The sequence below is a fragment of the Sander vitreus genome, chromosome 4 (genome assembly GCF_031162955.1).
Source record: "Sander vitreus isolate 19-12246 chromosome 4, sanVit1, whole genome shotgun sequence".
Lineage (NCBI taxonomy): Eukaryota > Metazoa > Chordata > Actinopteri > Perciformes > Percidae > Sander > Sander vitreus.
Window position 1 is genome coordinate 11,334,863 of NC_135858.1, and position 26,171 is coordinate 11,361,033.

Sequence of the window (26,171 nt, forward strand, 5' to 3'; positions counted from 1 at the left end):
GACATTGCGTCGTCATCACGTGCTGTAGTAGGGGGGCCCGCCTTGATAATCCTGCTTAGGGGCCCGGTGTTGGCTCATTACGCCACTGTGAGAGAGGGAAAGGGGGGGAGATGTGCGAGTTAGTTTGGACCATGTCTGTGGGGTGCAGGTACAATAGTTCAATCATGTGTATCAGGTTTGGTCCCAAATTCATTTTACGCAGAACTGAAAGAGGTAGTGCCACTCAAGGCGATCAAAAGCCTTCTCCGCATCCAGTTATCAATCAGTGAACGGTTTTGAATAAATCCGGTCTGGTCCAGATGGACCAGAGTGGGGACCACTGTACCAAGCCGGATAGCTATGATTTTAGTGAGCACCTTATATTTGCTTGACAAAAGGGAGATGGGTCTGTATGAGCCGCAAAAATTGGGGTCCTTCCCTGGTTTTAACAGAACTATAATTAGAGCCTGTTCTAAAGTTTGGGGTAATCTGTTGGTCTTGATTGCATGGTTGAACATATCTATAAGAGGATCCAATAACTTATTAGCAATTTTTTTCAAAAAGTCCATTGAGAACCCATCGGGTCCAGGGGCTTTACCCCCTGGGAGCCTAGCCAGAGCCTCCATCACCTCATGTTTAGAGATTTTAGCTTCAAGTCTAATCTGAACCTCTTCTGTTATCCTTGGAATATCCAGGTTGTCCAGAAAACCATCCACATCGTAGCTATCTCCACCTTGAGACAAGTATAACTTCTTGTAAAAGTTGAGTTTAGGATCGCGGACCACACCACTACCATCCGATGACTCAGTAGCAGGATTGCATCTAGCAGCCTCTTCTCTTCTAATCTGCCATGCCAATAGTTTCCCCGATTTGTCGCCCTGTTCGTAATAGCGCTGCCTTAACCTGGCCATTGCATTTTCTACCTCTCGAGTCGTAAGAGCATCATACTCAGCCCTCTTGGCTATCAACTGATCAAGAATTAATTGTGATTGGGAGTGAGAGTGCTCGGTTTCAAGGGCCTTAATATCATCCTCTAGGGACACGGTTTTGGTTTGATATTGTTTCTTCTTCCACGAGGAGTAGCTAATCACATAGCCCCTGATGAAAGCTTTGAGGGATTCCCAAATTATGGACGGGGAGGCAGAGCCTACATTTGTGGTAAGAAAAAGATCAATTTGCTCGTTAACTTTCATGATAAATTCCTCGTCATTAACCAGGTGGACAGGAAATCTCCAGCGTTTAGGTTTTATGTTTTGGTCCTGTTTGGCTAAGTGGAGCAAAAGAGGGGCATGATCCGAGTGCGTTTTAGCCAGGTATTCACAAGATTTGACCAGATGCTCCTTCCCTGCATGGAGATAGAAAACGTCAATACGGGAGTATACTTTGTGTGCGTGTGAGTAAAAAGAGTATCCACACAGTGATATGTGTCTCGCCCTTCACACATCTATTAAATTAAGGTCAGCCAATTCGTTTTTAAGAGCCTTAGCCGCGGAAGATAGAGCTTTAGAGGTTGAAGAGGATCTGTCCATAACAGGGTCCAAAACAAAAATTTAAGTCTCCTCCAATGATAAGCTCAGTAGGAGGACAGGGTATATTAAGAAAAAGATCCGTAAAGAATTTTGGCTCATCTTGATTAGGTCCGTAGACATTTAGCATAGAGATTGGAACGTTATCTAGGAAACCACTGACCCAGACATATCGGCCCCCTTTATCCCTTACTGTGTGTTTTAAGTAAAAGGGAACTTTTTTTTAAATTAAGATAACCACCCCTTGGGCCTGAGAGCTAAATGAAGAAAAGTATATTTGGCCTTGCCACTGTTTACCCAGTTTAAGGTGCTCTGCCTCGGTTAGATTCTTGCAAAAATGCAATATCAATATTATGATTCATCAGGAAATTTAGGACTTTCCTGCACTTTATTTGTTGGTTAATTCCCTTGATGTTCCAATTCAAGAATTTATACGTAGTGGTAGTAGACATGGTTTACATCATATGGTAGTAGGATATACAGGATAATGTTCTGTACTAGAATGAGAAAGATTTGGTACCTTTTACAAAACATTTGCTGCCCTGACTGGAAGTCCTCCCCTACCCCCTAAAAAGAAGAACCATTTACCTATTCTTGCTGGCAAACGTAGTAACATACACCACTCCCAACGAGTGAAACCAGACTACCCGCAACTAGGCAGTGTGTAATAAACCGAGTAGAAACAAAACTAATAAAATGCATCTCTGAAATGTCCCCCATTAGGTTAAAGAGATTATTTGTGCCCACCTTTAAAGTCTAGGCTTAAATCCTTTAAAACTCAAATGGTCAAGGGCTCATGATTAAAGCCATACATAGATCACTTTTAAATGGAGTTATGGGGGGGACAGCTGAGAAAAAAGAGAGGAGGCATTTAACCTTAAGTGCACAAGTATATAGAGTCACTGTCTCAAGCATTACAGAAATAAATAAACTGGCTTTATGTACGCCACGCCTTGGTTACACAAACACCGGCTACCGCAGCAAACAAAACAGTGGTCTGGGGTTAATTACCGGTCATTAAGCAGTCTGTCGGGTGAAGGAAAGGATTAAAGTATTTTTGAGGAAAGAAAACAAGTACCTGCTCTACCGTGTGGGTTGACTTACACTGTAACTATGGCGCAAAAGTGAACGTACCCTAATTCCACTCAAAAAAGTCACGGCGGGGAGCTGAGTTCAGGTGAGCGTATCCGGGTGAAATTTGGTCAGGTAGTGCTCAGCCGACACCGGGGAGGTGAAGGTACGTCTGCCCTCCGGGAGGTCCAGGACCAGGTTGGTTGGATGAAGCAGCCTAAAGGAGATGGTTTTCTCGTGCTGCTTCTTCTTCAGCGGCGTGAAGGCTTTTCTTTTCCGGTAGAGAGTTGTGGACATATCCCTGAAGATCATGATAGTAGAGTTGCCATACTGCAGTGATCTTTTCTTCCGTGCCGCGTCTAGGATTTTCATCACGTCAGTGAAGCGGGGAAAGCAGACCACCAGAGCCCGGGGGAGGCTGCCCTAATCAGGTCAGCGCTGAAGTGAGCGGTGAGTCCGCTCAATCTCGATCAACTCTCCGGTCTCCAGGCCCAGTATTTTCGGGAGCCACTCTTGTAGGAAAGCTATGGTGTTTTTCCCCTCAACTCCCTCTGGAAAACCGACCAACCTCAGATTTTGTCTTCTTGCTCGATTCTCCAGATCATCGAGTTTGTCTTTCAGACCGCTGATTTCTGCTTCCATCTTCTTTTTGTGCTCTCCGATGTCTACGTGCAAGAAGTTGAGGCTTTCGGTGTGACCCAACTGCCTAATCTCAATCTCTTTGATCCGTTGCCCCAGGGCGCGATTCTCAGTAATAAGTGCTTCCACCAAGACGGCCAATGAGTCTAACTTTTGATCCAATAATGTCTGTATACGGTCTAAAACCTTTGTCCATTTCGTTATGAAACCATGGCGGCGGCGCATCGGTGCTTGGAAAGCTAGCGCTCACAATGCTAGTGCCCGTGTTAGCACTGGGTTTTGCGGTAGTTTTTCCGCTCCTATCTTCCTTTGTGGCTGCTTCATTCTTTTTCGGAGGCATTTTCAGTTTAGCAACGCTTAACTTACTCAGCTTGGAGTCTTATTTTTGGCTTATTTCGCGCAGGATAAAGGTAAAATCAGAAGTCTTTATGGGAGCTGGTTTCACTACGTCTATCCTCTATGCTGCCATCTTGGATCCTCCTGGTCCTCGGGATTTGTGTGCAGTCTCAGAGGCAGAGTTAAGGGCAACAAAATGAAGGTGAGCAAGCAGCAGCATGCCGTCTCGTTGTCGTCGCGTATAATAAGATACCAGTCACAGGGGCCATTTTTTCTACAGAATGAGTAATTTGATCTTTGATACTTGTAAGTACATTTTGCTGATAATACTTATGTAATTTTACAGAGCAGAGCAGACATCAAGTCTTTATGTTGAAAGGAAACACTCAAAGTCAGTAGGTAAGCGTATGTTTTTATTGAAGTTTAAATTAAACCATTGTTAAAGTTAAAAAGTTTACTCTGCTAACAGTACAGTAGAACTACACATACTTAATGATAAATATGAATACATATACACTTATGTCAATATATATATAATATATCATAAATATTGTATAAAAACAGTCCACATGTTAGTGGATGAAATAATTATTAAATTAATTCAAGTACAAAATAGAGAAATGTACATTGGCTTCTGCTTACAAGTAATGTCAAGTCAGAAGTTACATATTTGATGTTAGCTTGGAGACTGCAGGCACCTCCGGATTGCAGAGTTGATTTTGCTGAGTTTCTGACTGATCAAGTGTGTGTTTTCTAGCCGAGTTCCTCCAGCCACTCCAGCACAGTGTCCAGTTCTCCCATGGCCTTCTGTGCCGCCTGGTTTGTTTCTAACTGCTCAATGGAAAGAAATGAAAAAAAATGACAGAGAGAACAGTAGATTTAATGATGGGCATTTCTGTATAGAACTTGCAAACGAGCGAAGCGTGGCAGTTGGTCAGGGCCACAGCTCCACCCTCCACCTTGCCCCCCCTCTCTCCTCATCAATTGCATTTAAAGCTACAGACACAGAAATGGCACATCCTAAGGAAAGCTCATTGTGGGACTGGCTCTAGTGGCTGTAATTCTGAACCAAGGCTGAATTTCAGGAAAGAGATACAGTATTAGGGGACCACTAAGGCTTATATAAAAGCATCCAAAAAGCAGCATGCCATAGGACCTTTAATCTCTGTAATGTGTTAGAAAGCTGCACACATCTTCTGTGTTAGCGGGTCAAAATTGACCCATTACTAACCTCGGCCCAAAATACTAAAAAAAACAATTATTATCATCCAATCCAATCCAAGTAAATACACCCATGCTAAAGTTGTCTAAAAAGAGGAATAAAAAAATGGAAAAATCCAACCTTTAAGGACACCAATTTTCTTTGTGAATGAATAATGTATCGTAAATAAATAAATGCTCTTCCTTAAAATACAGGGGGCATAAGTAAGTACACCCCTATGTTAAATTCCCATAGAGGCAGGCAGATTTTTATTTTTAAAGGCCAGTTATTTCATGGATCCAGGATACTATGCATCCTGACAAAGTTCCCTTGGCCTTTGGAATTAAAATAGCCCCACATCATCACATACCCTTCCGCATCCTGGATCCATGAAATAAATTTACAAATAAAAATCTGCCTGCCTCTATGGGAATTTAACATAGGGGTGTACTTACTTATGCCCCCTGTATTTTAAAGAAGAACATTTATTTATTCACGATACATTATTCATTCACAAAGAAAATTGGTGTCCTTAAAGGTTGGACTTTTCCTAACTTTTTTTAATTAAGGCATTAAGATCAATTTCCAAAAGATGATTTTTTTATTCCTCTTTTTAGTCAACTTTAGCATGGGTGTTTTCACTTATGCTGAGCACTGTATCAGAAAATGGGTCAAATCTGACCCATATTCAACTATTCTAAATAGGATATGTGTGAATTGGACACCAACTGTATCCCATAAAGCTACTGAAAACCAACTAAAATATCATTTGAAAAAGTGAATTAAATCGCCCCCCCATCAGTCCACTCTGTGAACGTCTACATACCTTGATAAACTCAGCATGCAGGGCGTCAACTGTTCTCTGTGTGCCCTCTCCACAGTGGCAATGCTGCACAGAACAAAGCACAATTATTAATACAAGTTATTGGCCTTTATAATTAAAGAACTAACAACTAAGTTATTGAACAGCTAACTTACACATTTATGTATATCTCTTCTGAGGCTGACAAAAGCGTTGGCCAGAGCGCTGGAGCAGCGTTGCTGCTGTGGCTGAGAAGAGGCGTAGTTGCCGAACACTCTCTCAACGTAGAAACGCAGCACAAGACGCAGGAAACAGCACTTTTGACCGTCCTGATAGAGACACATAAAGGTCAGATTACAGCAGCTCTCACACATTCATGTTACATACTCATACACTGTTTATAAAGCCTTTATCATTTAAAGCAGAGAAATATTCAGACTCTGAACAGGAAATTAGGATAGAAAGAATTCCAGCACTACATGGTAAAAGACTCACCTGAACATGCTTCATCAGTGATTTGTCCAGAAGTTTCACTCCGATCTCATTGTCTCCTTCTATCTGTAACGTAAAGACCACAGAGAACAAGTGAGAATCTCTCTCTGCTTAAAGGTGGTTGCTGTGAACAGTTTCTGATATGTTTGTGTTGTAAAGTGATTGACTGTGTCTGCATGTTATGGTGAATGCTGCATTTGTTGATTTTGTTTTAATTTGAGACAGTGGTTGGAAGAGTGTGTGTGCAATAAACTCACCACATTTGATCGTATGTCAGTGTAATATTTGCGCAGTTCGTGTGTGTGAACATTGACAGAGCAGCTGTCCAAGTTCAGGGTTCGGCTCTCCACATGTTCACTCAGACAGCTGATCAGGAGGAGCAGACAGAGAGAGCAGCCAAGCAGCATCTTCATCATCAGCACCTTTGTGGTTGTCGGGTGAAAGAGCTAACAGAAACATTGTGTTTGTTAAATAGAGAACAACATTCAGAAGCTGGATCCAGCAAATGCTTGGGGGTTTGCTTATTAAATGACTTAATCGATGGATAGAGCTGTTTTTTTCCTGTTAATAAACTAATATTTCACAGTATAGCATTTAAAGCATATAATATCCTTCAAAGGTGACATGATATTTGCATATAATTTCTAATCATTCTTTTCTTGTTTCAAAATCTAAGTTAATCTAAGGGTACAATCACACAACGCCATGTGCTAGCACCACCTCAATTCAATTTATTTATAGTGTCAAATCACAACAGAATTTATCTCAGGACACCTTTTAGATAGAGTAGGTCTAGACCACACTCACACCTGTGTTTAGACTCACCTGTGTGTGTTACTCAGCGGAAGAGTCCTGGGAGTGATGTGCCTCTGTGTCTCCATGCTGTCTCCTCTTATAGTGGTGTTAGGGGGATTTTTACCATGCATTGCACTGCTTGCACAGACACACACACACACACACACACACACACACACACACACACACACACTCATGCACCTCCACATGTACACGCACACAAATTGGTTTACAGGAGGAGGAAGTATGTTGCAATTAAAGGAACTGATGTCTCAATACCTGATTAAAAGCAAGGAAAATAAATAATGATTAAAGATTTCCTCCTCCCTGATGGGATGAGAAACACCTTCGCTGTTAGTGATGTAATTATTTAATGAGCCATTTATCAAATTCTCAGTGTCGTCATACCTCTGCAGGGAATAATTTATTCACCTGTGTGTTCCTCGTTATATAGTACTCATTTCATTATTGGGCTAATGATCTTTTAAAACGTGTTGCTCTATTCTTTTAGGGTGTTTTGCACCAATATCAATTTGTTTTTATGATACATTCAGCTATTTACTGGAACTAAAACCTCCTTCAGAACAGACATATCCCCTTGAGGAGCAATCTCACCGGGCAGTGACATCACTCCTGTCAGACAAGTCCTGATCGGAATCACCTACTGTACCTGCTCACCTGCTTACCTGCTGGCTTAACTTTTAATAGCTGCTGAAAATGCAATGCAGTGGAATGAATCATGAGCATGGGAAGTCCAATGCAAAACAGGAATATCCTATGTTCATGGAAATAATATACAGACTAGCAATATAAATAAGGAAGTGAAAAATTCCAGATTCAATACTGCTGTGCATCTGTCAGTATATGTAGTAAAAATAGCTGCCGGCACTTCCCAGCTCAGGAATGCTTAGTGCTTGTTTCTAACCGCTAGAGGTCGTCACAAAGCTTCATGAACATGGAAAATCTTGAAATGATCCAGATCACAAGTCTCTGAATCTGTGGCACTGCTTCAACAGCTGGTGAATATATCATCTACTGGTCTAAGATATTTTACTGTCTCAAAAGTTACTTTACGAACATATGAACATATTAATTTCACACAAATCATCATAGGTCACTTTTTTAAACACATGAAGTGGTCTTGTGAACAAACAAAAGTTTACATTTAGTGTTTCTCACCAAAACACATTGAATGTTTTCTTGAACGTATTAACTTCCTTTGAAACTGAGCCGATTTGTTTTTTTAATTTTCAAATTGTGATGATCGATTGTGTTTACGTTCATGTTTACTGTCTAGTACTACAGGTAAAAACAAAAACTCTCATTCACTCATCCACATTGTTCGAGCTGATGCATAGTGCAGCAACAAAGTCCCTCCACCTTCTGTCTTTGGCCAATTTCTCAATGGTCCCCCAGCTCTGTTGGTGGTTGTGTTCTGGAATCGTTCTGCGCCATTTCATTTTTGTCCTCCCTTTCCTTCTTTTGCCTTCTGGTGTCCAGTGTAATGCGACCACTGGGATTGTTTTGATGTCCTTTTTGAGCACATGGCCAATCCAGGTTCACCTGCGTCTCTTGTCTAATTGATGTTGGTGTGTCTTTTAGTTGGATGATTTTAAGAATGTTATTATTCGAGATGGTCTTTGGCTCGAATATAGATATATTTCAATCAGTAGAGACTTTGTTGCAGATATGCAAAGATTTATTGTACATGTGCATAATAAGAAATGTACAGAGTCTTTGGGGATTAGACTCCATCATTAAAAATATTTTAAAGGGGTAGAGAAGCCAGACATATTCCCTCCGATGGAGCCTAGACACTGGTAATGGTGGAGAGGGAACCCAGAAACTGAACAAAGGACCTGTCTGCCGGAAAGGGACTCCGGTTGCAGTGGTTGACGATGCCCGGAGGTGGAAGGGGAGGAAGAGGTTTGCACGTTTGCCTGAAAAGACAGCTGATAGCAAGGAGAGAAGACATTTAAAGCAGGAAGTCATGCTGTGATTGGATCATGAATGTTGTGGCTAATTCTGGTTGGTTTACTGAAAAGTGAATGCCTCTTAACAGCTGAATAGTTTTAGGAAGAGATAGTGGTGATTGAAGTTATTTAGAAGTATTCCCGAAAGAATTTGCGCTGAGCTTCATATCCTACGTAAGCATGACATTTGGAAGGTGAATAGTTTGTAAGTGTCCTGTTGTTTTCCAACATTCTGCACTGTAGAGTAGCGTTGATAGTGCACAGCTTTGGTAGATCTGAAATTTTGGTTTCGTTGCTGTATTGGTTGGATATTCAATTTAGTTTAAGTCTTTTGAAGGTTGTGCATGCTTTATTGATCCGGTTTTAAATATTTTGGCTTGTACACACATTTGCAATAAAGTACAAACAGACTCCAGTTCTATGGACAACAGACTGATGATCAACAGCAGTAAAACCAAATTCACGCCCATCAAAATCAATACACCAACAGAAATAACAAAAGGTCTTAGACAACACTGATAATTTCACATACCTAGGAGGAACCATTTACCACAATGGGGGTACAAGCCAAGATAGTAAAAAACATACAGCAAAGGCCTAGTGGTCAAAAACTCCACAGGGTAAGAAAAATCCCACTCTAGAAAGTTCCATGAAAATAGAGTACAAGTACCTAACAATTGTACTTAAGTAGTACTTGAATAAATGAACTTACATTCCACCACTGACGGAGCTTATGAGAAGGTGGTAATACAATCTCTAAAATCAAACACTATCAAATGATCAAAGAAAAAAGTTTTATTTTCCATTATTTGTACAAAGCTTCTTTATACAGAAGAATAATATACAGAAGACTAAGAATAAAAATAATAAAATGCCATTTTTACATGAAGTACCTTGAAAATAACACACATTTAGGACAGTTTCCACTACATGGTAGTTATGTTTTAAACTGGTTCTTCTGAAATCCACTGCAGGTCTGTTTGTTGTCCATGGTGGCAACTCTACTCTGGTCACATCTGCTAGTGAACATAACTACCCTCCATATTTGTAGCATGTCTGTCAATGTACCTGTATTTTCAGGCGTACTTATTTTAGTTTTTTTACATTGTATTTCTACAAACAAAAACAAATACTGATAAAATATAACAAAAACCTAACCCTAAAGTTCAGTATATCTACTCTCTTTGTAGATTTGTAGTTCAAGGTTTAAATTCCTTTGAATTTGGCAACAATGAATCTACTAAACTATCATTGCTGTACAGTTTTTTCATCTATTTGTCTTTCAATAACGCAGTTCAACAGTATGTACGGTTGCTATACCTTGTTTTTCACCGAGCATGCTTTGTCTTTAATTGAGTTAGCACAAAGTGACTCTGTGTGTATTTGTGTGTGTAATGTATGTGTGTGGTTTGTGTGCATGTGTGCATAACCCCAGGCCTTTAGGCACGTTTCTCCTAAATGACAATAGAGTGGAGGTGTCTGAAGCACATGATGACATCCAGAGGGATCGGGGGGCTCAGATGATTTCCATCCAAACGCAGGTACCTGACAAAACAGAACAGGTGCGTAACATGCCATTACAATGACAACTGCTTTTTAAAACTAATTTGTTCCTGGCATAATTATTGTTGTTCCTATTTACTTATTGCCAAAGGGTGCCACTGTACCAGTTTGTATTGATGAGTGCCAAGTTGTGACATAATGTGACGTACCTTAGTCTGGGCACCAGATTGAGATCGTTCATGACGGCCTCCGGGCTATAAGGGCAGAGCAGGGTGCCATTGATGCCTGCCGGGAAAACCCACAGTCATGAATGGCCAGTCCTCAAACAAGCAATAATAAGAAAAATCTGCCAATTGAATAGGATTATTTTACCTGCTTATCATACTAATAATTAAATCTTGTCAATTTATTTAGCACTTTTTAAAACAGAGTCCAAAGTGCTTTAAAACAAGAGACACCTAAAGAGTACCTTTTTTTTGGTCTCAAACTGAAAAATAAACATTAGCCAGTCTATGCCAAGTTTTAAAAATAGCAGAATCAGATACATTTTTATGAAGTAAAATTATGTTGGTGCTGGTGTTCATTTTACTTCAACGTCTTGAATAACTTTGGAATGAAATTTTGTCACTATGTTGTAGATTTTATAGAATTACATTTATTTCAGTTGTCTTCATTCTAACAGTGTAGCAGCTCATGAGTATCATAAAGTCATTATGTTTTAACAGATCAACTGAGCTCCAGGTAAAGTGTGAGCTAGAAAAGAAAACACAAAGCTTCTGAGAGCTGCAAAGTCGGATGATAATTCTCTGTGGGTTTATTCCAGTGAGTGAGTAGGTTTAAATTAGATTAGGCCACATAAAGTGAGGCAGTTCAAGTCAACTGACTCATTAAATAAAATTCCAGATGTAAAAACGTGTGCTTGTAGAGTCAGAGCGCAATGCGTCACATTCTGAAAGCCACAAGCACTGGAGGGGAAAAAATTTGCGCCACAACATGAGTACCGTTTAAAAAAACATGGTGTCACCTGGAAAACATGGAAGTGGCTGTACACTGCGCTGCACACAATGCACGCACACACACACACACACACACACACACACACACACACACACACACACACACACACACACACACACACACACACACACACACACCACATGCTTGCTTATTTTGCCATTTTTGCTTTAGTGTAGCAGGATAATAGAAGTTTATTGATTAAATAATTATTGATTATGAATCTGCTTAAATTAAATACATTCTATTACACTTTAAGGAGCAATGGTCAGTGATTATTTGTGTATATGTTGTAATAACAGCTGGTTGTCAGTGCTCGGATTCACTCCTTCACTGTTTATAAATATGAGATTAATTATTTAAGATAAATAATATCTGCATTTTTAAGAGAACACCCCTTTTAAGACTGTATCCACAGTTCAGTTATTGGTCCCTGAATAGTATTTCTTCAATTTGATAAAGTTAATAATATATCAATGTTCATAACTTTATTAATATTGATAAAATACCTTTGATGCTTGCTAATGACTGAATCTGTGCCCCCCAAATTCCCAACATCTGCTACCTCTCACAAATCCTTAAGATGGTGCAGATTGCTGCTGAGATAACTTACTCTCGATGCTGTTGTGGTTGAGGTGCAGGTGCTCCAGGTGACTGTTGAAGAAAGGAACAGAGGCGAGCTGGTTGTGGGCCAGTTGCAGGTCCAGCAGGGTGGATATGTTGAACACAGACTTGGGAAGACCTTTATCACTCAGCTGGTTGTAGTTCAGCCTTACAAACGCCAGGTGGGTTAAGCCTTCGAAGTAGTCTCTGAAGAAGAGAACAATGGATGAGAAGAACAACTGTAAAATTTGACATCCAACCTTTGTTTAATAATGCATGCAATGTGTGTATGCGTGTGTGTTTATCAGCTATTTGACAATGTGTGCACTGTATACTTGCTTTGGGATGTCATCTATGTGGTTCCTGTCCAGGAAAAGCTGTATTAGGGTACTAGGTACGCCAGCAGGCATCTTTTTCAGGATGTTGTGAGCCAGATTGAGCTGCATGAGGCTCTTCAGGTCCTTAAATGTGTTCTTTCCCAGGTCATTGTCACTCAGCTGAGAGAGAAGTCATCAGACACTTATGTTTGCTCCAGAAATGCATGCAGTACAGATGGTTGACCCTGCTCATACCTAAACAGCCCATTGTAGTAAGATGCTCACAAAGGTACTTTTAAATAGAAGTTAACCTGGTTGTGGTACAGGTCGAGCAGCGTCAGGTTCCCCATCTTGCTGAAGGCACCAGCAGGGATCTTAGAAATACGATTCCTACCGAGGCGGAGCTGTTCTAGGTTTGCTGGAAGACCGGAAGGTACCTCTTTCAGGTGGTTACGCTGTACATAGAGGTACAGCAGTGCTGGGATCTTTTCAAACACCTGCACAAGAGATAGATACAGAAAACACATTTACAGTATAAATGGTTTTGTGTGATTTTCAAATCATGAATATGAATCGAGGAAACCTTCTGACGTTTTTGTCTATTCGGTGAATGCGGTTGTTAGCCAAGTTGACCCAGCGGAGCTCACTGGCGTTGCGGAACGGCTCTGCTGTCACTTCTGAGATGTAGTTGTTCTGCAGATACAAGTAGTGGGCTCTAGATGGGATGACAGGGATCACACGGATGTTCCGGTTCTCACAGTTGAGAGCATTGGGATAGCTCGGGGAGCATAAACACTCTCGGGGGCAGTCAGGAAACATGGAGGGTGGGCCCAGGATGGGAGGGGGGAAGTCTGTTGGCTCCTGGGGTTCTGGCTGTGCCGGTACAGCAGGCTGGGGGACAGATGGCTTCCTGGTGGTGGTTGGGCGCTTGGTGGGCTTCCTTGGCCGAGGTTTCTGGGTAAACACTGCCCCCATCAGGAGGAACAGAGCCAATGCAGAGAAGAGTTCCGCGCCGGCCTTCATCGTCCTATGACAGAGCACAAAACAGAGGTAGTTGATTTGTAGACTCTACTGTATGTACAGTTACATGGGTTGAGAGTTAAGAGAGAGAAAGCTGCATTCCCACAACACACAACCTATCATTTTGGTTATGCTGGTTAGCCAATACGGTCAGCTCATCCTACCCACACAGAAAGTTTAACATCATGTGCATTGGTCTTTTTTTGTATTTCTTGCTCTGTGTGGGAGCTCTGGGGCAGTGCTCCCTCTCAAGTGGGTACAAACCCTGCTTCCTTGATTAGCAGCCATTTACAGGCTCAGTCCAGACGAAGTCATCTCTGATTACACTGAAAACTTCAACAAGCAACTGTTTGTAGTTGCCTTTTGATTGCCTGTATTTTGAAAGGGCCTTGGGAGTATTCTTTTTGACTTGCGGCAAAAATATTTCCAAGCCATACTGATTTTTGTTCAACCTGTGTTGAGAGAAAGAGTTTTCAGAGTTGAACTGGCCAAGTAGTACTTCGACAAACATAAAGCATGTTTCTTTTGGATCTTAGTCATGAAAACATAGACTGTAGTGCTGTAAACCAATATGTTCAGCAATCTGTTGCTTTGACTTTTACTCAACAAATGTACATATACCTGATGCTGCGCTTACATAAGTGGAAATGTTGCTATGCATGACTTCAGTGTCTTGTTGAGCTGAAAATAATTAAGATATGTACACTAAGAGAGTAGGCTGGTTAACCCTAGCTTTCATACAACCTTTCCAGTTTCCTTCAGAGTTTAATATTGTTAATAAGTATGTGCATCAGTGCTGTGAATGAATTAGTTATTGTATAGTGTAGTCAATGTCAAAGTGACATAAATTGATATATTATTCCAGTTAAAATAAATGTTAAGATGGGGGTTTGTGGCTTGATGATACAAGTGAAAGAGAGTGAGCAAGAAAGTAGACAGTGATTTGTTTAATTTGATCTAATCCAAGAGAAGGAGGGGTAGATACTGGTACAGGAAATTAGTACTTATGAGGGAGAGGAAAGGAAACATTTTGGGATAAAGGCTCTATTGTCAGCACTGGTCCAGAGGGAGTGTTGTGGAGGGGAAAACTGCAGGTCTGGTCGGTTAAGGCTCTTTGACCCAGGAGAGGCCAAAAGAAACTGGGCTAAATCCCAGTGAGACTCTGATGGAGACAATCTGTATCTTATTGCAAATACAAAAGTGTTGCAAGCTGACGTAAATCCACGATAGGTTAGGTTTAAAGCTGACACATCTTTTTAGAGAACAATTCATGTTTTTATGTATTCGTGTAATGACTTCATGTCCTCACACACACACACACACACACACACACACACACACACACACACACACACACACACACACACACACACACACACACACACACAAACACACACACAAACACGTCAAACTTAGCATCTCAAGTATTTACCCTTCAGATAAATTCACTTTTCAAACTGGAGCGATGTCCTCTTGATTTTGAATGAGTGAAAGTTTACATTATTCAAAATGTCTGTTTGTGTGCATGTGTTTACTTCAGCCAAAATGCACCCTTAGTTTCCAGTCACTTTGCTCCAGTTGAGCAGTCTTCTGGCCAATTTGATAAACATCACATATGAATCAAGGGGCAGGAATGAGGCTCAGAGCCATAATCTGTCCAGCCTGGAAAAACAAAACCAAACTTTTCACTTTCCCTGGCACTGCCCTTTCTTTTCCCTCTCAGCCACCCAGAACCTCCCAGCCCCTCGTTCAAAACCAGAACCAGCTCTCCTCCCCCTCTTGCTGCTGTCGTCAGGATTAGTAGTCTGGCAAACAACTAAAGACTCAAAGTCAAAGATGGCTGACTCATTGATTTAATATGTGTCACCTCAATGAGCAAATCAGATCAGTACAAGAACTACACAGTGGGTCAGAGATCATTATACATTGATCAGATTCACATTACATATGACTGTAATTCATTCATCACTAACCATGATTAACTAGTTAATCTGACTTTAAAACCAAAATCATAATTTTACATTTGCATTTGTACAAAAAAGTTGAAAAGGACTTGTAGAATCACAATTCCATGACACATTGGCAATCTCCATCTGCTGCCAGAAAAACTACTAAATGGGCCTATTGGTGGGAATGTATTCTCAATTGCTGTTTCCAGGGTCAACAATGCATTTTGAACCTTGTCTACATATCAGTTTTCCGTATCTAAAATATGCAAATTCAAATTATGTCCACTAACATTGAGACTAGCCACGACTCAATATCAATATATCATTAAAATATTTACTTTCTCACGATTGAAGATGTTTTAATTGTGCTTTTTAACATCTATGACCAACATATTATTTATATCAGTCACAGTACAATTGAACTGCAGCTATTTCTGTACGCTTTAGATATTAGATATATATTTTAGTGCTATGAGTACTCGTACTAGGCGAAAGTCCTCTTGAGATGTCCATGTGTATTAGGAGATTTAAAAAACCTATAATTCTCAGCTGTCCAACGAAACTCTTTGTTACCACAAAGTTCTTGATGATGAGCTCTTTCCTATTCATTTTTTTTCTTTTGTTGGCAGACCAGGCACTGTCATTCCTTTATGTAAGTGTAAATATCACTATTGTTTTGATAGACCACTAAATGAAGCCTTGAATATGAGCCGTGTCACGCACAGCTGAATTCAGCGATCTAAATCAGATATCTGAAAATATAAAAATGCAAATAACATATAGTGTACAGTATGTGCCAGCATAAAAATCTTCTGACAACTCATCTCTATGTATCTGAAACTTATTATGGGCAGTTAAGTCCATTTGAACATACAGTTTTTTTGGATTGCTAAACGACAGTGGTCACAACTGAAGCCACATGTGCAAAACTCTAACTACAGTCTGCATTACCAACAGTCACCTGAGCTAAACAGTTCACATCACCTGCAAAACTCATTCCAAACAACACAACTCTTCGCACATGTCTCAAAACAGGCTCAGTGCAGCCAAACACTATGAACAATCCTCATTGAGATAACACACACCGTCACTCAGAACACACTGAGAGTAAAAACACTAGCATCCAACACCAATACAGATTATACAAACTTTTAATCTTTACAGTTTACAGTCTTTACAGAACATTAGATGTCCTGGAATGCCATGCACCTGCATCATTTTTCCCTATATAATTTATATACAGTATGTGTTCACTAACAAGTATTTCAGTTGAAATTGCAATCAGCAGTGTTTGAAATGCACCAGACTGAAATCCATTCTGTTTTGAATGTGTGGTTAACAGTTTTGAAAGCAGTGTGTTAGCATTAGAACAAAGTGCTGTAAATTCACAATGTGTAGATACATTAAAACTGTGTTCAAGCAAAAACGAAAAACGAACTAGAGTTTGGTCCACATGAACTGCTGTGCTGACTGTAGTTAGAGTTTTGCACATGTAGCTCCAGTTGTGCCCACTGTCGTTTAGCAATCGGAAAAAACTGTAAAGATGGACTTAATATTAAAATGTATTGGTATACATGCACCAGAAATATTATAGTTTCAGAAATATCTGCTCTCCTTCTGAAACCCTCATCAGCAGCAGATACTCTGCATTAGTATTGTGGGTGGGGCAGTCCTGCAGTGGCTGTGCAAAGGTTGGATCTACATCTATGGTACGGCAATATAGATGTGCTGTGAAGGTGTTGGAAGGTGCACTGACAAAAAAATGACTGATGAAGTAATACAGATAAAATTACGCTATTTTAAAGTAAATTGAGAGTAAAAATGTTGCTGTTATCACTTCTTCTTTGTCCTCAACATCAGCCAGCTCACCAAGATCAATTGTTTACCTTTTACATTCTTTACATAGGGATTTTTAAAAGTTCAACCATATTACAGTACACTGTTTCACCACAGGCAGTGATTTTGGAAAAAAAGCTGCGTGCCTGAGAATTTTCTTTCACATTTCCAGAATATTCCTTTTCAGTTTTATATGAAATGAAGGTGAGTGCGCAGAAGTGGAGAAACGCACTAGTAGAGTTGAAGTGTGCGGCGGCTCCCTGGAGGACAGAGTACCACTTTGTATGGCACAGCGTTTCTATAGAAACACACCAGCATGGCTAAGCTGTGCCTGTGCCAGGATTCCCCCCTTAGTCCACAAACACACATGTACACTGATCTTTCTGCCTCTCTCTGTTTCACACACAAACACACTCCTGTCTGAATTCTTATCTTATTGATAATGTTCCATCTAAAACAGCCCCCTGGAAACAACAAATGAAGTTTCTTACCTGCCCTCTTTTGTCAAATCACAAGTTTTGTGTCTTTTCTTCTCTCTGCCTCTCTCACTCTTTTCTTTTCCCTCCCTCTCTCTCCCTCTTCCTCTGTTTCTCTCTGTCCCAAACCTCTCCCCCCCCCCCCCCCCCCCTCCTCCCTCTCTCCCCTCCTCCCCCCCTCTCTCTCCTTGGGTGGACAAGCTGCCTGTTGGGTTTGTTCCCTGCGTTTTTCCCTCTGGAGGTCAGAGTGGTTCTTTCTCCCCCTCTGCTCGGCTCAGGGCCAGTGAGGTTTAATCTTAATTCTTTGCGGGCTCTTTTATGTGTCTGCACTGTGTCACAGTATGTTATTATTTTTGTTCTGTTGCAGCATAGCATGAGAGTGTGTCTCTCAAATCTCTCAGTGTGCACGGGCTAGTTTGCATATTTGTGTATATGCACATATTTGTGTGTATGCATAAGCATGTGTTTCTATTACAGAAGTCTTGGGAAAATGCTGTGAACACTGAACCTCTGTTAGGGAAAGCCCAACTGTACTTGCATCTCGCTGTCTCCCACCCACCCTGCTATTGTTGAGATGACTGCACTCATACCCAGTCATGTGCTTTTCATTAGCAGCATCCATCCACTGACTCCACGTCATCTTTTCTGTGTCAGTTTTCTTTTCTCACAGTATCAACTCAGTCTGATTACTGAGGTCCAGCTGAGGCATATGGTGTTGTGTAGGGTCTTTTCAGGAAGTGGGGCTGTGTAGCACTGTGTTTAACAAAGTGTGAGCCTTTACTCTATGTGTGTTAGTGAGTGTGTGTGTGTGTGTGTGTGTGTGTGTGTGTGTGTGTGTGTGTGTGTGTGTGCGTGTGTGCGTGTGTGTGCGTGTGTGTGCGTGTGTGTGTGTGTGTGTGTGTGTGTGTGTGTGTGTTTATATGCCACTGGGGGCTAGGAGATGTGTGCTGTCCTGCATTCCTGAACAGTGAGCTGCAGCAGAAGGATAATGAGGCAAACATATGTGGGGAACAGTTTCAAACACACATGTACTGTACACATGTGTGCCTCCTTCTCTCACTTTCCCTCATCTAGTTTTTTCTTTTCATCAATTCTCCCCACTGCACTCCTGTCTCCTCATCACTCAGTCACCAGGTTTGGGTTATTGACCTCAGCTGGGAGCAAACATCTGGTCCCAACAAGGAAAGGAAGGTTACATCAAATACAAATAGGACATAAAGAGAAATGGGTCTATGTGACAAATACATCACTTTCTGGTTTGCTGCTTTCTTATCTTTTCTCTGCTACCATTTGAGAGACGGTGCACGAATTCTATTGAATGACTCAGCTCCTCTGATCATAAACTGTTTATTTTGCTGTAAAAGATTTATTTTGTGCTGCCTGCATTGATGACATCACTGGAAAAAGTTGCTCATTAACAGCAACGTCTCATGATGTGTTTCATTTTTCATGTATCATCTCCATAATATACTATTGTAAAGTTTACAAGTTAATTCATATATTTTAGTTAATTTACAAAAAATGTATTTACAATGTTTATACAGTTAACTATTAACATATTTGTGTTTACACAGTCAGTATTTGCACATTTACATGTTTAATTATTTACATTAGCAGTTATGAATATACCTCTGTGGTTTTCCTCACATTTACATCAGTCTAAGTTCTGCTAGTGTCTGATTAGTTAGTTCAGCTACCTGCGATGGAGAAAACGGGGAAGTGTTGTTGTGAAGCTGATGAAATCTGAAGAACAGTAATGTGCTGCTCAACAAAGTTATCCATCTCTTTCCAGCTGTTTCTTCTTATTCAGAGTGATACAACCACCGCATATTGAACCTTCACATTACACTATCATCAGAAATGAATTTAGAACAGTACAGTACATATAAAAAAGTTTGAATGGAATTGAACTGGAAATTAAAGCAAAGGTGATTCTCTGAATGAGATGGTCTGCCACAAATTGTTGGTATCCAGCTACTATCTGGCATTGTGCAGACACAAAATGACAGGCCTGCAGTGATCTCTCTACAGAGGTGGCCAACAATTAAATGGGACACGCCACTTATTGCAAGCGCAATGAGCTGCGAACTAGGATCCCAAACAAAGGAAGCAATACAGTGTAGTATTACCGGTTCCACTATTTTAATGGAAGAACAGTATCATTAGAACATGTCATGATAATGGCAATTTACTCCATTGGACTGGATGTCCAACAGAGGATGTCAGGTTACGCCTTAATAAACTGCTCGTTCATTTTAGTGTCTGAGCTAATAAACTCAGTAAAGTCAGTCATGCATGTTTCTTTTAAAATGTATAGTGAAAAACCTAAGTGTGGACAAGCTTGTCTCGTTCAGCTCTCACATCTCCACCTAGCTGCTCGTAGAGAGAAGAGACAGTCGTGAAGTAAGTAGCCAAAGTTTTAGTTTGTTTCAGATTTGTAAATGATTGTAATGCAACACATATACATGTCTGTATAATCTGAGTAACCGGCTGGATGTACGTACCTTCCGCTTTCTTTGTGTTGGAATTTTAAACTCTGGTTGATTTATGAGAACTACGGTTAACTGCTCCTCAGATCTCTGCAGGGTAAATCCAGACAGCTATCTGTCCAATCTGAGTTTTCTGTTAAACAATTTTTGAACATACACATGTTCCACCAAAACAAGTTCCTTCCCGAGGCTTGGGTCTCCACTTGGCGCTTAGCACCGCCCAAGACGATTGTGATTGGTTTAAAGAAATGTCAATAAACCAGAGCACGTTTTTCTCCCATCCCGGAATGCTGTGTGGATTAGCCAGACCATCCTCCGCAGCGCTGTGGAGGAAGGTCTGGCAATGCGAGACTAGAGATGAATGGATGCTAGTGCTCTGTTTTTCAGGGCTGAATTCAACCTATAGATTCAAGAAGAGACATTGATAGGGCAGAGAACCTGCTTGTACTGCAGGAAATCTTTATGCAGCAGAGCAGTCCTCATTGCTATTACATACTGCAGCAGATGTTTTCCAAACTGATGTAGAGAGCGAGGCAGGCCTAGGCTCCAGCCCAAAATGATTTGGTGTGTATAATAATCTTAGAATGTTCCAAGAACGGCCTGTTCTGTCATCTACAGAGCAATTTCCATGATTAAACTGTTTGGTTTAAAGGCATGAGCTTCAGCCAGAAATGTTTTCAGAGAAATACTTATATTCTCCCCAACATTTACAGACAACTTTCTAATGTGTTGTACTACCGCAACAAAATGATACAGCATCCTGTACACATTGTGTATACATACCTAAGTTCTGCAGGCCACACCCAAAGTAATGCTCATCCTGGCAAATGTTTCATGCAAATACAAATGTAGCCTATATCTTATAAATCACAAATTACATTATTATTGCATTATTCCTGAAAAAAAATTTAATATTCAAACAATGCATGGTGTTTATAGGACGAAGGGATTTAGAGTATAAATGTTCATTAGAAGAAAACAGCAAACATCTTCACTGCTTATTTTATCTACCACAGATAAAGTGCAGAGTTAGAGTTTAACTGTCATGCTTTTACTGTTGGCTACACCACCCAGAACCTGCCTAAGAATATGATACTGTGCATACCACTCTTCATCAAAGGGAGAAAGGTAGCTGGAAGGCCCTTTGTTTATCTCTGAAGTCAAATGAAAAATATTTCTATAATTATAACATTGTTAAAATTACTTTTGTCTATCAAATAAATACCTGTGAATTATAAAATCTCACTTCTTAAAGGTGCAGTAAATGATGCTACGCAAAGATTGTTGGTATTTGAACTCAACTGCCAAACAAATACAACCCCCCCTTCAGAAGCTCAGCCCCCCAGATTCAGGGACAGATAACTACTGGCCGGCTGGCACGTTCACATCATTGACTGTAAATATTAATGGACAGAGCCATGTGTGACATCACCCATTGGTTTGTGGATATCTGCTATGAGTCGTCGTGTTTGCCGTTACGGGCGCAGCCATCTCGGTTGCAGATGTGACGATTTTAGATGAGAGGGAGGAGAGAGGGAGGAGCAATAGACTGTTGGGCGGTATCTGACTGTGACGTTAGCTGAGAGTTGGCAACGCTGCTTACACTCTACGTTACGTTACACACTTTCACGGGCAATCTGGATGCAACTGCTGCTGAAAGCTAGCCTACATAATTCAAGGTAAGATTTAGCTTCGCTAGGTTTTAAATATATCTTTGTCCCATAGTTATATTTTGTATAAGACAGGCCGCGAACTGTCAATCACATCATAGCCACGCCCTAAAACACCCCCTGCTTTATCGTCGATTTTAAAGTCAACGAGACCATAATTCAAAAAATGAACATCATTCTCTATTGCAGAAGACTTAAAACTAGTGATTGAGACCATAAACTCATTATGAAAATGTTTACTGTTGCCGCCTGTTGCCGATTTGCTGGAATAGTGTTTTGTGGCTCATGTACTCCTTTCTGTTTGTTTTCCATTTACACAGCCAGGGCTCTGTATTAACACCAGGTTGTTTTTTGGCACACAGAAAATAAAGAGCTAGGCGACCGTGAGGAGAGATTCGCTGAATTTGACAAAAAGTGTATTGGATTAACATCACTTGCCATACTTTTAATACTATGTGTCTTTTGTGCGGGGTCGTCACATTAATGAAATGAAAACGTTCTGAACACAATCAGTGACTGTGGATCCCAAAGACAGCTGATGATACTGAGAAGCATTACACCATGCATGACATCAACTAAAAATTACTTTTCCAACAAGTAAGCATATTAGTAAGTGAGTCCGCTAGAAGGAAGCCACTTCGATAGTGGATATTTCCAAATCAAAGCTCATCTGTCATGCATTTAAAACCAAACATTATCCAGCCGAGACAGGCTTCAGCTCACTTGCTGATGGTTTACATACCAAACGGATGCGCTTCACTTACATAAGCTCAGTGAGTGAGAGAACAGTGACTTTTACTACATTCTTGGAAAAGGTTCTTACTTATTAGACTTCAAATTCAAAGATGAATTCAAATTTTTAAGGAGTGTTTTTTCCTTTTATGCAATAATGTAACACAGTACATTGGTGTGGAATGGTTGATTAAACCCATCCTATTTGCATTGTTTGCACGGTCATGTCAGAAACCTTGATGAAGCCAGCTGGTGAAATGTTGGTTTGTTTAAACTGTGAGAATTATTATAATAAACATTATATTTATATATACTGTTAACTTTTGCACATCACTGATTAACATTTTTCCACACCCTGCAGAAACCGTACAGCCTTCTTTTCCTTTCTTTTTTATGATTACAGTAGCATTCCTTCTTTTCCATTCAAACAGTTATATTGCACATTTTTGTTATAGTGTATTTTTCCATTGTAATATATCTATTCTGTATTATTGTTCTTGACTGTAGCAATACTTTGCTTTATTTTTTAGTCCCTTCTTAATGTGTTTATTGTTTACTGTATGCACCTTATACACAAGGCAAATTTATTGTGCAAAGTGCAAACTAGTTTGGCAATAAATCTGATTCTGATTCTGAAATATGTCGGTTTTCAATACCTTTTAATAAAAAACACCCAACACTTATCAGAACTGGAAACTAGAAAATGTGTTTCAGGGATCTTGTATTGTTTGTTGTTGTTGTTATTGCTTCCTCCCCACATTATTTTGATTTTTATATCTGAAATTAGTTAGTGCTTTTTTAATTACAGTAATACACAGTAGTTTTGCACAGGCAATGGATTCCCAGTAAATATGGAAGTGATGTGTACTAGTTAAATATGGAATGTGTGATACAGACAAGCAGTCAAACTCTCCTCTCACACACACTGCGCATCGTTCAGACACACAACATTCCATCTGGACCATGAACTCCACATCTCTCACCTTTAACCACTCTGACGAGACCACTTACACCCCTCTTAATGTGTTGTCAGCGATTTAATTAAAGTGTTATCTGGGTAAGGAGGAAAACCACAACTACTTACTCTACTCTGAGTTATATTGCATTGTCAGCTTAGTGGAGCACAGTGCAGGGACTGTGGGAAAACCTCAGGAAATGGTGTCAAACCTTTCAGTATATGACAAACTCTGCAGACTCTTATGATTTTAAGGAGGATTACAAATCTCTCTTCTGTTCAAATCTCAAGAACAGAAGATTTTGTGAAGATTATGTGTTCGCCGCTGTATTTCTGAGGTTCATTAGCTTGTGCCCATTACTATTACTGAAGTTCTGTTTAATTGCTGCCATAAATAAAAAAAAATGCAAGCCTTCTCTTTTTAGCAACAAAGTGTTAACTGCACTGTATGTTGATGACTTTGTAAAATAGAAGTAAATGCAATACAAGACAGCAGAATCAGCATCTGTGCATGTGTTTATGTGTCGGTGTCAAGTGAGAGGGCTGGCGGTCTCAGACTTGTAAACAGTCCTGTAAATGAAACTAACGGCTTCCTCAGTCATCTAGCCAAAACCACATGTACCATACAAGTCTGTGTTGGATTTAGAAATGATTTCTCCGCCTAGCAACAAGCAGCCTCTTCACACAGCTGGGAGGTCTAAACCTCTCCGTACATTATTCCCCTTTTAGATCAGCCTGTTAAATATGTTTAGTTTGAGGCTTATTTTTGGAACATATCAGGGCATTGATGTATCTTGCATTTGAATCCTCAATGCTAATCTAAAAACCATCTCACTGTTTCCCCAATTTAGTGACCTGCAACAACTGGAACTCTTTTGACCTGCCAGCCAGACCTGAAGTCAGTCATGACTGTACAGCAACAGAAAACACACAAACCGGCCAATGCTTGCATCATCATCATCAAGCTTGCATGCTTACCATTTGTATATCAATTACTCAACAAGTAATTGCCTTGAATTCATGAGGAGAGGGAAGAAGAAGAAGAAGAAGAAGAAGAAGAAGAAGAAGAAGAAGAAACTGCCATGCTCCACGGTAATGGAGAATCAAAAAACTGAGAAGTTTTGATGATTTGAAGGAATAGGGTCACAATTTTTCTTCAAGAATTCAAGGCAACACTGGTGAGAAATTGATATCCAAATAATCATTTTGAGGGTAAAGTATTCTTTTAAGCCTGCATTAATTACCTTTAGCCAAGGAGGTTATGTGTTTGTTTCAGTTTGCCCATTTGTTTGTTTGTCTTTTTGTTTGTCTGCCTGTCAGCAGGATGCTGGCTCCATTTTTTTATAAAACTTGGTGGAAAGGTGAAGCATGGGCCAAGGAGGAACCCATTAAACTTAAGGTGTGGACACACAGAGCTGACGGCCAAACGTCGGCAGAAAAGGCAGTCGGGCTGATCAGTCTCCCCAAATTGATCAAAAAAGTGTCTTGGAACACACCAAATCGACGACACGTAATACGTCGCCCCAAAAATGAAAACCGGCAGCTGATTGGATGAACGCGTCACATGGGTCTTGTTTCTCTGGAAATTCAAAGACAGATCGTCATGGCAGCTCGTTCAGAATACAATCTCATATTGTAGTAAAATAGTTCAACGTGTTTCTGAAAACATTTTAAGCGAGAAATAGGCCATACAGTTGCTGAATATGTCTTAATTTCAGATCAACAAAGGTCAGTTTAAAAGATTTTGAGATACTCTAGTCACACTCATTCTGTTCCCCGTTTCCGGGATAGCACTCTACCAATCAGATGGGTCATTTGAGTCCGTCTGCCGGCAGTGCCTGCCCCGCCGATTATACATGTCAAATCGGCCAAAATGAAGGACGACAGCCCCTCGGTCGGACGACGGCACGGTACACACTGAACAGACTCGAGTCACTGACCTCGCCAGACTGTCCAACGGCCGATTATCGGCTCTGTGTGTCCACACCTTTAGGAGCGGATCCAAATCACGGGGCAGATACACTTTTGTGCTGCATTCATGTGGTGTCTGAATAATCTGAAAAGTGCCCTTAGTTGATATTGCTTAGGCCACTTGGAGGCAGTGCAACAATCTATGAACAACAAGCATTGACATATTATAGTTACAGTTTTTTCCTTACTGCTTACACACAAAATCTTTTCATGTCACACGATTTTTGAAACTTCTAACTCAAAGTGCAAAACTACACACCAAATCTCCAAAACCATATGCTATTTCTCAGCCTTTCACTCAGTTTTCAATTGCATAAAACACTTTTTTCAATTCTCTACCTAAGACACAAAAATCTAACAGGAAGTGACTTGCTTTCCTTTTCCAAACACAACCAATCAAAATGCTACACTTATTTACCAGGGCACACACACATTCCTCACATGTGCAAACACATTATGCTTAACTGAACACTAACCAATCACTGCTTTAGTATAGGCCTATAAATAGGTCAAAGGTCAGATTACCTGTTTTGAACAATGGATGTCAACAATAGACAGAGAGCAAGGGGAGGAGGGAGGGACGACAACAGGGAGGAGGAGGAGGAGGAGGAGGAGAGAAAAAAGGAGAGCCATCTCTGATGACATCAGGGACAAATGTAGATATAAGCCTATGAAAGACAAAAGAGCTTTAGATTTAGAACAGTGTGTACATGGTATATCCAAAAATGTACTATTATGAAAAAAGCGTTTGCGATTTGATGCAAATGCTTCATTTTGAGATGTGTTTATGGTATTTTAAATGCAGTGTTTCATTTTGAAGGA

The 26,171-nt window shown here is 40.3% G+C and overlaps 2 protein-coding genes across 2 annotated transcripts; both read right to left on the minus strand.

Annotated features, from left to right (window-relative positions):
* Window positions 1–3,969: 3,969 nt before the first annotated feature.
* Window positions 3,970–6,901, minus strand: il19l (interleukin 19 like). Its single transcript, XM_078247409.1, has 6 exons — window positions 6,872–6,901; window positions 6,304–6,492; window positions 6,050–6,112; window positions 5,731–5,883; window positions 5,579–5,641; window positions 3,970–4,382 (listed from the first exon to the last, which is right to left on the minus strand). The coding sequence occupies exons 2-6, from the start codon at window positions 6,460–6,462 to the stop codon at window positions 4,305–4,307; spliced, it is 516 nt and encodes a 171-aa protein (XP_078103535.1). The 5' UTR covers window positions 6,463–6,492; window positions 6,872–6,901; the 3' UTR covers window positions 3,970–4,304.
* Window positions 6,902–9,594: 2,693 nt separating this feature from the next.
* On the minus strand, window positions 9,595–17,651 carry prelp (proline/arginine-rich end leucine-rich repeat protein). Its single transcript, XM_078248209.1, has 7 exons — window positions 17,548–17,651; window positions 12,843–13,278; window positions 12,563–12,748; window positions 12,274–12,431; window positions 11,945–12,141; window positions 10,527–10,602; window positions 9,595–10,359 (listed from the first exon to the last, which is right to left on the minus strand). The coding sequence occupies exons 2-7, from the start codon at window positions 13,272–13,274 to the stop codon at window positions 10,269–10,271; spliced, it is 1,140 nt and encodes a 379-aa protein (XP_078104335.1). The 5' UTR covers window positions 13,275–13,278; window positions 17,548–17,651; the 3' UTR covers window positions 9,595–10,268.
* Window positions 17,652–26,171: the final 8,520 nt, after the last annotated feature.